Source organism: Tasmannia lanceolata, unplaced genomic scaffold, assembly GCF_043159265.1.
Source record: "Tasmannia lanceolata isolate RefF3 unplaced genomic scaffold, GAP_Taslan_0.1 ptg000037l, whole genome shotgun sequence".
NCBI classification, from domain to species: Eukaryota; Viridiplantae; Streptophyta; class Magnoliopsida; order Canellales; family Winteraceae; genus Tasmannia; species Tasmannia lanceolata.
In genome coordinates this window covers 61848616-61861906 of record NW_027518714.1, presented here as the reverse complement: position 1 = coordinate 61861906, position 13291 = coordinate 61848616, and the positions used below count along the sequence as shown (strand labels likewise).

General features: G+C 39.0%; 3 protein-coding genes across 3 annotated transcripts in view; 2 read left to right on the top strand and 1 right to left on the bottom strand.

Annotated features, from left to right (window-relative positions):
- Positions 1 to 13291, top strand: part of LOC143861245 (ALBINO3-like protein 2, chloroplastic) — a 97768-nt gene that overhangs the window by 34776 nt on the left and 49701 nt on the right. The window lies entirely within an intron of this gene.
- LOC143861241 (LEAF RUST 10 DISEASE-RESISTANCE LOCUS RECEPTOR-LIKE PROTEIN KINASE-like 2.1) lies at positions 1578 to 7068 on the bottom strand. Its single transcript, XM_077372171.1, has 5 exons — positions 6223 to 7068; positions 3474 to 3506; positions 3341 to 3361; positions 3095 to 3193; positions 1578 to 2966 (listed from the first exon to the last, which is right to left on the bottom strand). Exons 1-5 carry the CDS (start codon positions 6917 to 6919, stop codon positions 1801 to 1803), a joined length of 2016 nt encoding a protein of 671 aa, XP_077228286.1. The 5' UTR covers positions 6920 to 7068; the 3' UTR covers positions 1578 to 1800.
- LOC143861242 (rust resistance kinase Lr10-like) lies at positions 8366 to 12584 on the top strand. Its single transcript, XM_077372172.1, has 3 exons — positions 8366 to 9541; positions 11137 to 11166; positions 11247 to 12584. Exons 1-3 carry the CDS (start codon positions 8803 to 8805, stop codon positions 12368 to 12370), a joined length of 1893 nt encoding a protein of 630 aa, XP_077228287.1. The 5' UTR covers positions 8366 to 8802; the 3' UTR covers positions 12371 to 12584.

Genomic DNA, 13291 nt, shown 5'->3' with positions numbered 1-13291 from the left:
ACCCTAAACGCACCAATAAGAAACATCACTAAACACTTCAGCGCACTATATTTTGGTGCGCTTAAGCGCACCAACAGTTTTCTCATATATATATATATATATATATATATATATATATATATATATATATATATATATATATATATATATATATATATATATATATATATATATAGAGAGAGAGAATATTTCCTACACACTTGTGTAGGTAAGTTACCTACACACTAGCTTAAAATACAGTGGGGGCCCACGTTGTTTGGGTGATCCAAACCATTCATTTGAATGGTCCTCACATAGATAGGGTGTCCACAAAAAATCAGATCCATAGGATCATCCTAACCATTCAAACTATGGAGGCAAAAAATGGACTAATTTGTGAAGGTTTATACACGTCCATTTTACCTCCACAAATCGTAGGGTTGGGATGATCCTATGGATCTGATTTTTTGTGGACACCCTATCTGTGTGAGGACCATTCAAATGAATTGTTTGGATCACCCAAACAATGTGGGCCCCCACTGTATTTTAAGCTAGTGCGTAGGTAACTTACCTACACAAGTGTGTAGGAAATGTTCTCTCATATATATATAAAATACAGTGGGGGCCCACATTGTTTGGGTGATCCAAACAATTCATTTGAATGGTCCTCACATAGATAGGGTGTCCACAAAAAATCAGATCCATAGGATCATCCTAACCATTCAAACTATGGAGGCAAAAAATGGACTAATTTGTGAAGGTTTATACACGTCCATTTTACCTCCACAAATCGTAGGGTTGGGATGATCCTATGGATCTGATTTTTTGTGGACACCCTATCTGTGTGAGGACCATTCAAATGAATTGTTTGGATCACCCAAACAATTCATTTGAATGGTCCTCACATAGATAGGGTGTCCACAAAAAATCAGATCCATAGGATCATCCTAACCATTCAAACTATGGAGGCAAAAAATGGACTAATTTGTGAAGGTTTATACACGTCCATTTTACCTCCACAAATCGTAGGGTTGGGATGATCCTATGGATCTGATTTTTTGTGGACACCCTATCTGTGTGAGGACCATTCAAATGAATTGTTTGGATCACCCAAACAATGTGGGCCCCCACTGTATTTTAAGGTAGTGCGTAGGTAACTTACCTACACAAGTGTATAGGAAATGTTCTCATATATATATATATATATAGTGATTTCGAAATTAGTCTATAAAATCTCTATGTGAGGGAGTCTATAAAATCCTCAAACCTTGAGTCCAATCTAATTAGTCTTTTCTAATAGTTAGATTATATAAAACCTTGAACTAATTTAAACCTCTATTATAGATTAATATGTGTTATTAGGAGTGACCATATAAATGACTATAAACTATATCTACACCATTAACCTCAGTTCTATTTCTAAATACCCGTCTAGGATAGAGTATCTGAATAGGTTGATTTTAGCAAGTAGAAGGAAAACATCCAATAGTACTAGGCTCCATAGATTTGGATTATGCATTATTGAAAGACGAGCTTACTAGACCCATAGTTGAAATCTTGCTAGACGCATGTGCTAGTACCACATGAGTCTCAGGATCATGAAAAACTTCATCTCTATCACTATCCGAAGTGTCCATGTAGCCATACTGTCATTTACCATAATACATATAGCAGTTCATATGCCAAGTATTATCCCTGTATATTACATTTTTTCTTTATAGGTAAGCTGGGATTAAACTTCCAACCTCAAGGTTGAAAGCCAAAGCCTCAAGAGGCTCAACGCCATTGTACATTACATGTTCTCATTATAACAATCACTAATTAATCTACTATCACAGATAAGAGACTTGCTTCTTCGTCACCTTGCGAAACTAACTCAATTTCAGAACTAGTTGATGATCCCATGGTATCCATTTGTGTTGCATCATCTTCATAAATCACCCGTGTTGGAGAAGATAGGGAAGGCTTGGGTGGTATTTGTAGAAGCTCCACACTTCCCTCTACCATCTCTAACACTTTGCCCATTGAAGGACGATCTGCAGGCTTCATTTGTATGCACCATAACGCCACTATAATCAACTTTTTTGCTACTTCTTTTTCATCATCACTAGCATTCTCTAATTCAATATCATCTCCTTGACTAACCTGGTCATAAATCCATAACGGAAAGAAAATTTGGCTCGAATTCTCCGCCTCATGGTTAAAATTGCTCCTCCTCCCTGCCATCTCCATTAGAAGCATCCCAAAACTGTAGACATCGGACTTGTAAGAGACGCCCCCGAGATTTTGCAAAAATAGTTCAGGGGCAATATATCCGGGGGTTCCTCTTATGGCCGTGACGGACACAATGCTTTTTTCCGTGGGATAAAACTTAGCTAGTCCAAAATCAGAAACTTTTGGGATAAAATTCTCATCAAGAAGGATGTTGTGAGGCTTGATATCGAAATGTAGAATTCTCATGTCACAACCTCGATGCAGATATTCGATCCCTCGTGCAATTCCTAATGCGATCTTGTACGTTTTTTCCCAACTCAAATGGCCAATGCTTTCTTGTTGAGGAAAAATGTATTTCTCCAAAGACCCATTAGGCATGTAGTCATAAATAAGAGCCCTTTTTGAACCCTCTGAGCAGAATCCGATGAGTTGAACCACATTAACATGATGAATTCTTCCTATGGTAGCAATTTCATTGATGAAATCTTGCCCGTTAGCTTTAGAATTGGCCAACATCTTTACGGCGACCGGACGACGGCTTCGGAGTTTTCCTTTAAAGACGGTGCCAAAGCCTCCCTTGCCTAATTTTTCTTTGAAACCATGGGTCATCTTCTTAATATCTGAGTAAGAGTATCTTGTTGGCGTCCGACTTCCGTGCTTAGTCAAGAACTCTTCAACTGTGGCATCCATCCAAATATGTCTGATTCGTAACTTATATGCCAAGAAGATAGCCAGGCAGAGTACACCTATAAATGTTCTTGCTAGCAAAACAACTTCACATAGAGAACCACATGCATACCATGCATTAGATTTGGTAATAAAAGCACTTTTAATCTCATCATTCCAAATAAAAAGATCACTATTTTAATTGAAATTTAAATTGCATAGTAAGATCACTTACGTATCATCGGATGCCAACGACAGAAATAATACAGGTTTACAATATTAAACATACAGGCGTCGATGGAACATTTACAGGCATGGAGAAAGCCGTGGATAACTAGAAAAAGAAACAGAGAAAACAAAGTCAGCACTACTTTAAGGGCAGTGATTTTCTGTTAAAGGGGGGGAAATATCCATCAGAGAGGGGCAAAATATCACTGCCCTATTTTAATTGAAATTTAAATTGTCAAGTAAGATCACTTACTTAACATACACTGCCTGAGACCTAAAAAAGAGACGAGAAAAACAAAGTTATACGGTTGAGTATACATGAATAAAGCTTCACACTTTCCATTGAAAATTACGAAAGAAAGAGAAGGCCTTTTTGAAAGCTTTACCAGAAATGAGATGCCGCATAGATTTGAAGAAACCTGCATATATCGAAGACATAATTAATATAAGAAAAAGAATCCAAAACACCAAACTCTAAGCTAAGGATTCCACTTGTATCGTTGCTTAGATACTAACAAGGGATGATACTTTGACCTTTCCACCCTTTGTAGATTTTAGAATTTTCTACTGACTCTTACAATCCTCGTTGAGCTGTACGAGCTAATGAACCATTCCTTTGTTTCTCTTGATCATCTCGATTGCTGAGGTTCTCCCAGTGTTTCTTTTCTCTTTTTTAATTCAATTCTTTGCCATTCGGAAAAAAAAAAATAGACAGCCATGCGCTTCCTACCATCCTTGGATGCCTTAGTAAGGAGTCCAATTCAACTGGCTCAAAAGAGATTATGACCAGAATAGGATGCTTAGCGAAAAGAGATTCTTTAGAGCATCATGTACCATCTTGAGATATTATAATCATAAAATGGCAAGGACATGTAGGAAGAGGATCTACTACATCTACCCCTCAATTGGACGTAGATAAATAAGGGATGGTGGATGGATTGCTTCACCCTAACAATCCCCCATTGGCTCCACCATCCTCCAGCACGGTGCGCATTCTGGCCCTTCAACCGAATTCTCGAATTGAACCAACGTGATTATTCTCTTCTTCAACATTACACCATAGGTGCTAAAGCGAGAGGACGTAACATGAATGCCTCACTGGAAAACGGTGACTGCTAGTAGAGAAACCGTAGATCTTCTTCTCTTTCCCTCTCACACAGTAGCCTTGATTAACAGCTCCGCAGAGGCAGTGGAGAATTTCATTCAAGATCTCGTAGGACGGTCATGCGTCACCCCGTCCCCCACAGAAAGGGAGATTCGGGAGAATTCAAAGAGGTTAGGAAGAAGATGAGTATGAGGAAGCAAGACATTAATTGCATCGACTTGAAGATTAGGTCTTCTCCTTTATCATTATGGACAACAGAACACTGTTGTTTTCTGTTTTTTCTTCGAGATTAAATGGGTTGAAAACAGAATGTAAAAGATAACCGGTATATAGGGACGGAGTCTGTTTTTTCTTCAAGATTAAATGGGTTGATAATGGAATGTAAAAGATATCTGATATACCGGGACGGAGCGAGGAATTTGCTCCACGGTAGAGATGCAACTTGGGTCGACGGGTTCAACCCAATTTTGGCTCGGGTTGGGTTGGCATTTTCTTGGGTTGGGTTAGGAAAAGCCAACCCGATCTAATTTCGCGTTGGGTTAGGATTTGGAGAAACCTGTAGGGTTGAGGGAATCTTATCTCGGGTTGCGTTAGGGTTGGCCTCAACCCGAGATGTACCCCTACTCCACAAGGGCAGAGAATGCACCCCCCCCCCCCCCCCCCCCCCACACACACACACACACACAAATAAATAATGATCACTTTTACTTTGAAATCCAAATAATTCTCCAAATTTTATATGTTGTGCGCATGTGTAGTCCACTGTTTTTCAAAAAGTACTGTGAGGCCACTTCATAGGATGATCCAAACCATTCATTTATTGGGCCACAACATAAATGGGCTGCACCACATAAATCATCTCCATAGGATGATCCTAACGGGCAATCACATTGTATATCAGAGGGTTAGTCTCATCCTATGAATATGATTTAAGAAGTGCAACCTATTTACATTGTGGCCCAACAAATGAGCAGTTTGAAATGTCCTATGAAGTGGGCCCCACAGTAGTTTTTGAAAAACACAGGACTTAACGTGCAAACGACATATAAAATCTCTTAATTACGCGGCGAGGGATCATCGCAGAAGGCATTTCATGAATGGGTTGTTGCATGTGAGAGCAGCCACCTCGATTGAATTAAATGAAAACGACAAAATCTGAGCCCGCGTGACTGCTCTCACATGCAACAGCCCATCCACGTAATGCCTTCTGCGGTGGTCTCTAGCAAATTCCTAATTACCTATCTCAGTTATGAGTTTTTATATGGTGTTGAGACGTATAGTCCATCATTTTACAAAAAAGGACTGTACAGCCCTATGTTGTGGCCCAAAACTCATTTCCATGCGATGATCCCAACCCTCCGATCCATAGAGATTCTCCCTTTTATGTTGGAGGGTTAGGATCATCCTATGAAAATGATCTTGGGGGCACAAACTAACTACATTATGGCCCAACAAATGAACGATTTGGATCGAAATGGGGTACAGCCCTTTTTTAAAACGGCCACACACCTTATAAAATCTCCTTCCTTCTATATCTGCTTTTGGCCCTCAAATTTCTATAACAGTACCATAGCCCTTTACCCAGTTTTTTTGTCGTATGTTGAAATGGAAACTTGAGTCAGAGGGAGAGAGAGAGAGAGTTAAGATCGATTGCAAAAATGCTATAATACTCTATTAAAGAGAGAGAATATCGATTGCAAAAATGCCATAATGTTGGGGTTATTAGGGAAAATTTTCGAATAAACCTAGGAGATAACGTTATTAGTTAATATTATCTCCCCAAACCTATGACCGAAAATTTCCCAATTTTAAGGGGTTAATCGCACCCTCCCACGATAGCTCCGGTGAAAATCGCTTCATCGTGGTTTAAAATGAGAGTGAGTTTCCATTTTTGCTCACCCCACTTTTGCTCTTCTTTCTCTCCGTTTTGCACGAATCAACAATGAAGGAATTTCGAACATGAACAAATATAGTAATAGAACATGCTATATTAAGCGGTTAAAGGCCTTAAATAAGATTTGAGTACTCACATCGACGGGATGATCGCCAATAGCATGGTGAGTATGTGTAATAACTTCCCCAAGAGAGCTCAAAACCCAAGGGCAACAGATTTTGAATTTGAGTAAAATTAGATATGTCAACTTCCCCAGCTGCTGTCATATCAATAGCGGTCTTTGCTACCGACATGCAGGATTCGTTGAGGTCAGAGATTGACATGGTGTTACCGTTGACGAAATACAAATAGTCAGGAGAAGAGCAAGGAGTGGTAGGTTTATACTCAGGATTGCTGATTGGAACTGAACATTTCACGAATACAATAATAGTGTATGTGGAGTAATTAAGACCGCTATATATCCAGCTGTTAAAATCCATCATAATAGACGAATTGTACTGGGGGGGTGAAGAACAATTGCCTTTTTGTAGATCGGAATCAACCAATCGGATGACCTGTTTCTCGTACGAAATTTCTTCGACGTAATATTTTCCGGACCTGAAATTCAAAACGGCTCGATTGTCATCACAAGCTAGCTGGTAATCGAGATTGTTAAAGTCTGGGCTGCAGTCCTTCGAGTCGGTGTTTAAGCGAAATGGGTAGGTGATGTTTTGGAGAGTTCCACAGGAAGAATGGCAATCATGTCTCCCACCCCAAGCGTTGCAGCCACCTAGAAAAAAGAAGGAAAGAAGAGAGGCTAACACTGCGACGGAGAGGGATCTGCTCCTCTTCATGACACCAGAGTTGAGGACGAAGAAATTAAGAAAAGAGGGTGTAATTTTGTATCTGCAAAAGAAAAGAAACTTATAATATTGTCTGCATCATACATTTCAACCCACTTACAAGTGGCTATGGAAAAACTAACGCGGTCTTTGATGAGAGAAACTACCGAGAAAATGACACATGCCCAAGAAGACAAGGAGAAGAAAAGAAAGTGAAGTGGATTCCTGAGGAAATCCACAGGATCTTAGTGGGTTTCATTTTATCTTAAAAACAAAAGGTTAATATTTGTAAATATAATTTAGATTTGGAATTTTAGATTTTTGGGATATGAGGTTTGGATCAGGTTTTATGACTCTTTTAGAATTTTTTGGCACGTTGGGAGTTGCCGTGTTTCCCACAGAGTGTGATTTTGTCTGTACTGACGAAAAGACTGAGACTTTTTTGTACTCTGCATTATATTTTCCACACGGTCGCTATTTGATGGAGAAACTACCGAGAAAGGTTAAAGGATGCAGATGGGAACTATGAGGTTTGGAACTATGTTTTAGGTTTTATGACTTGTTAGAATTTTTTGGCACGTTGGGAGTGGCCTTGTTTCCCACTGGGTGTGATTTTGTCTGTACAGACTAAAAGCCTTGACTTTTATGTACTCTGCATTATATTTTCCACACGCTAACAAGTCATGTCATGTCTATTTGATGAGGATGCAACTGTAAAAGATGCCTGAACATACCGAGAGCTTCCAACTGTACAGGGCCATTGATGATTTAATTGTTTTTTAATAGGGAAGTGATATATCCGCCCCTTTTGATTACTAGGAACACCCAGCAACAGTGTATCAATGACTGCAGAGGGGCTGATGTACTTCACGTCAGAAGGCTTCAATGGGGTTGATTGCCATGTACACTGCTGCTGGGTGTCCCAAGTAATCAAAAGGGGCGGATATATCACTTTTCTTTTAATATTGGAGAATTTTAGAAGGTTTTAATTGATCTTAAAAAAGGCTCATAGTTGAAATATATTTTAGATTTGGAATTTGAGAGGTCATTTTTAAGATCAAAAATTTAGATTTAGGGATATAAGATACCCAAAATACCCCCTTATTGAAATCCATCCCCTTCTTCAAAAGAGGAGCGTTTTTGTCTTTAGAAAATTGGGATTAATTAGGGCTTGTTAAGAAAGCCAATAAATACATCTTATGAGAGGTTTGTGAAGACTACTGTATTTTGATGAGGGCACTCCTCACTTTATTAAAGTAAGGTATGGCCCGCCCCATACGATGATCCAAACCGTCAATTAGATGGGCCACAACCTATATAGGTTGTGCCCCGAAAATCATTTCAATAGGTTGATCCTAACCTCTTAATCTATAGAGGGTTAGGATCAACCCTCTAACATTCAGATCGGAAGGCTAGGCTCAACCAATTGAAATGATTTTTGGGGCACAACCTATTTAGGCTGTGGCCCATCTAATGGACGGTTTGGATCATCCTACGGTGCGGTCCATACCGTACTATTAATAAAGTGAGGAGTGCCCTCATCAAAATATAGTAGTGCTGATAACATTTCCCTATAAAAAAACGTGATATTGCAAATTTCAGTAGCTTAAAATAAAGAGAAATTAAGGACACGACCAAATGTTCCAAGTTTGGCATTTATCAGAGCTTCAAAAAGTCCAACTGCGTCGACCTCATCCGAAGCTATCACTCTTTATCAGAAAGTTCGTCGTTAGAATTTTAGATGCCACGTGGCGAACTGGGATTTGAGAAGCCGCCCAAAAAATCAGAGTCAAAATCTCGATCAAGTCTTCGTTGAGGTCATGCTAAAATAAATAAATGTGCCAAAACGAGAGTTTCACACTTTCACTAGCACAAATTACGAAATTTGAGATAGTATGGGTAAGCCTGTGGCAGAGGCCATCTTGCACTTGCTCTCCGTCACCCTCTTCCTCATAATTTTATTATTAGACAATGGAGTTTGTGGACCAGAACCATGCCCACCTTGCAAGCAGTGCGATCCCCATGGCCCTGAAATTAGATTTCCTTTTGGATTGAAAGAAGAAGAAGAAGACCAGCAGCATCAGCACTGCCGCGCCTATCCTGGCTTTGATCTCTCCTGCAATGGCACCAACACAGTCCTCAACCTCCCATCTTCAGCCGAGGTTTTCGTGACAGATATCAATTATACGTCTCAGACACTAAGCATATCTGCCGACCCTCAGAATTGCATCGAGGGCCTCCTCTTCAACCTCAAACTTAATCTCTCTGGTTCTCTTTTCCAACCTTGGTCTGAATACTACACTTATGATACACACCACAACTGCACATTTCTCAATTGTTCGTCAGATGTTTCTAGTGATTACGTCTATGATGTTCCTATCGAATGCCTGAGCGGCTCTCAGTACAATGTTTTTCTTAAGGATGGATATGAGAGGGTGACTGAATTGCCATTCTTTTGCCGGCCAATCAAGACCGTCGAATGTCCATTGGAATTTTACACCCGGCTACATCAATATCTGACGTGGGACGTGCCTCGATGCAGTGAATGTGAAACAAAAGGAGAGCGATGCGGATTCAAGAACATAACCGGTGACGAAATCACTTGTTTCTTCATTCCACCAACTAAAACTAAAGGTATTCCCCTCTTCTATTTCCATTCCTTTTTAATTCCGCACTACACATACTGCTGCTGCTGCTGCTCATCTCTCTTTTCTGGTCTGGGGAGTCTCCCTCTGTTTTCAAACCCCTACTTCAGCGCTCTACATCTCTCCCTCTCTTTTTCAAAGAAGAAGATAGAGGAGGAGAGAAGGAGGAACGAGATAGTCCCTCTTCACCCCCTTGGGCCCTCCCTCTGTGTCAACAAGGTGCCTTCCTTGTTGTCCACAACATTTATTTAGGCCCTGTTCGTTTCGGATTTGAGAATTGATGTTTTCAGTCTAAAACTGAATATCAGACTCAAAATTATGTTTAATTTTGAGTACAATAATCAATTCTCAAAATCCAAAACGAGCAGGGGCTTACTCTAGGATGGTCTGAATTGGAATGAACGTTGATTGAAATACCATAGATGGGATTCAAATGAACTTATTCTTGCATATTCTTACTGATGGTCTCCATATTATTCGTAGTTGGGAGTTTTAATATGGTAAGATACCATGTTCACGCATATTCTTATTGATGCTCTGCCATCAAGCCATTAATTTCACGCAGACAAGTTTGTCATGTTGCAGGAATGGTTTTTCTGTCAACAAAATAAGTCCAAGCCTGTTGTTTTGGATGTAGGGAAAAGAAAATGAATATTTCGGCCACAAGAAAGTGAAAGGCAGTGATTAATCTCACTGAAATCCATGCATTTTAATTTCGGCCACTTACAAGAGAGGTGTTTCCCCTTCCTCATGGGCTGATTTACTGGTGCCCGGAGGTGAAATCCACTCTTCACAGAGAAAAAATATTCCTTGAAAAAATTCTATGCTCTAGTAGGTTTACAGCTTAATTTTTTTTTTCCTTTTTGAAAAACAAATCATAGAAAATTTGTTTAATGACTCTGAAATTCTTTTTCCCTACATCCAACTTGCCGTGAAATATAATTTCTCTCCAGACAAGAATTAAACAACCGATAGAACCAGTTAATATATCAGGACTTAAACTGAAATAAATTATTTGGTAAAAACTGTTTTAAATTTTTCCATTAATTCCAAAACAATTTTTTATTTTTTTCCAAAACATTTTTATAATCACACCCATTAATGCAAACCGTTTCATCTTCTCTAACAATTGCAAAAGTGACTATTGGGAGAGAAACATTTTGCCATCTTAATGGGCATTTTTTCCTCCCAACAGTCATATTTTCTCTCTATAAAAGAGAGAGAAGGCAACATTGTTTGACACAGAAGTTCTTACCACATGCATATGTAGGTACCTATGGTTACCGCATGCATATGTAGGTGTATGTGTGTATGTGTGTAGTAGCACTATGGTTACCCGACGCATATGTAGGTGACTAAAAGAGGTCCCAGCTTCTTACCTTTTTTTCTTCTTAATCATTACTTTTTTATCCCTACAATTGAATTTGTTGTTTCGATCTTTTTTTTTAAAGAAAATGTAAAGTTAAAACTAAAGAATTTCAGTGTTTCTTCTTGGTTACATGAACAATTGATGGATTGGATTGCTTGAAATGAATGAAGACCATATGTGTAATGATTCTAACTTTCTACTATTATTTTTTGCAGGATCAAGTGATGAAAAGTACATAATAATAGGTAGAGCTCTCTTCCATGTTTAGAGATTAGATAAATGTACCTTAATTACTTAATGATCTTCAATCTTATTATATGTTCAGGTGTCAGCATAGGCATCTTTGTTCTCATATTAGCAACATTGATCAGCATTAAGGTCTACATTTGGTGGAAAATAGATAGAAAGGAAATAGAAAACCAACTCAAAGTTGAAAAGTTCTTGGAAGATTACAAATCAATGAAGCCCACGAGATATTCTTATGCTGATTTGAGAAAGATGACAGATCAATTCAAGGAAAAGTTGGGTCAAGGAGGTTACGGCTCTGTGTTCAAAGGGAAGCTTCCCAGTGAAGTCACTGTTGCCGTAAAGCTCCTCCAAAACTCTGGTGGTAATGGCGAAGATTTCATTAACGAAGTGGGTACCATTGGTAGAATTCATCATGTCAATGTGGTTCGCCTTCTAGGATTTTGTGTTGATAGATTCAGAAGAGCACTTATTTATGAATTCATGCCGAATGAATCCCTAGAGAAATTCATCTTCTCAGCTGATGCTAAAGACCCAGTGCTTGGTTGGGAAAAGCTTCAAGATATTGCAGTTGGTGTTGCTAAAGGAATTGAATATCTACACCAGGGTTGTGAACAACGCATTCTCCATTTCGATATCAAGCCTCACAATATTTTGCTAGACCATAACTTTAATCCAAAGATATCTGATTTTGGACTGGCAAAATTATGTCCAAAGGAGCAAAGCATTGTATCCATGAAAGATGCTAGAGGGACCATGGGTTATATTGCACCCGAAGTGTTCTCTCGGAACTTTGGAAATGTTTCCTACAAATCAGATGTTTATAGTTTTGGAATGTTGTTGCTAGAAATGGTTGGAGGTAGGAAGAATATTGATGCTACAGTAGAAAACACTAGTGAAGTTTACTTTCCAGAATGGGTATATAATAAACTCAATCAAGGAGATGGATTGAGACTCAGGATTGAGGAAGATGGAGATGCTGAGATTGCAAAAAAACTAACTAAAGTGGCCCTCTGGTGCATACAGTCTCATCCTGTGGATCGCCCTTGTATGAAAAGTGTAGTCCAAATGTTGGAAGGAAGTATGGATAGCTTGATGATGCCACCATGCCCGTTTGCTTCTTCAGGTCCACAAGATACTAATGTAGCATTACCTGAAGAAACTCACGGTACAAAATTGACAACCATCCATGAAATAGAATAAGTATCAAGGAGTTGTACTCTTCTCTTTTTTCAGAAGTTTATGATATGATTCTGTAACCTATAGTTGTATACATTTTCTCAACATCATATGGGAATATTTTTCTTTGAGGCACCACTATAATTGATACTAGTTATCAAAGCTACTACTCCTATATATGATCATATTCTCACAAGGACTAGACTACTTAAGAAAATAAAGGTGGAGGATTTTTTCATTTATTGACTTATCAACTGCTTAAAAGAGAGACGTGGTGTCTTTTTCCTTTTGGACTTATCCAACCTGATTTCCTCCTCCCCGTATACCAAAGAGAGGTGAACCACATCAGCTATATTTGATGACCATTCATGTTGCACCATGTCAGGCATGATTCATTGCTTATTATCAACCATAACAATACTTATCATTTGATATTGACACTTCTTATTTCATTTAGTACTCTTTTTTTTGGTAGATAAGTTGGGGCTAGGTGGAACCAGATTTATTAAAAGAGGAGGAAAAGAAAATCACAGCCCTCAAAACACCATACCAATACAGAAAGATAAATAGTGTATGTGTAGTTAAGACCGCTATATATCCAGTTGTCAAAATCCGTCATAATAGACGAATTGTACTGAGGGGGAGAAGAACAATTGCCTTTTTTGTAGATCGGAATCGACCAATTGGATGACCTGTTTCTCGTACGAAATTTCTTCGACGTAATATTCTCCGGACCTTAAATTCAAAACGGTTCGATTGTCAACACAAGCTAGCTGGTAAGAGAGCTGGTAAGAGAGCTGAGCATCGACAATTAAATAGTCTGCGCCGCAGTCCTTCGGGTCGGTGGTTAAGCGAAATGGGTAGGTGATGTTTTGGAGAGTTCCACAGGAAGAATGGCAATCACTTCTCCAAGCGTTGCAGCCACCTAGAAAAAAGAAGAAGGAA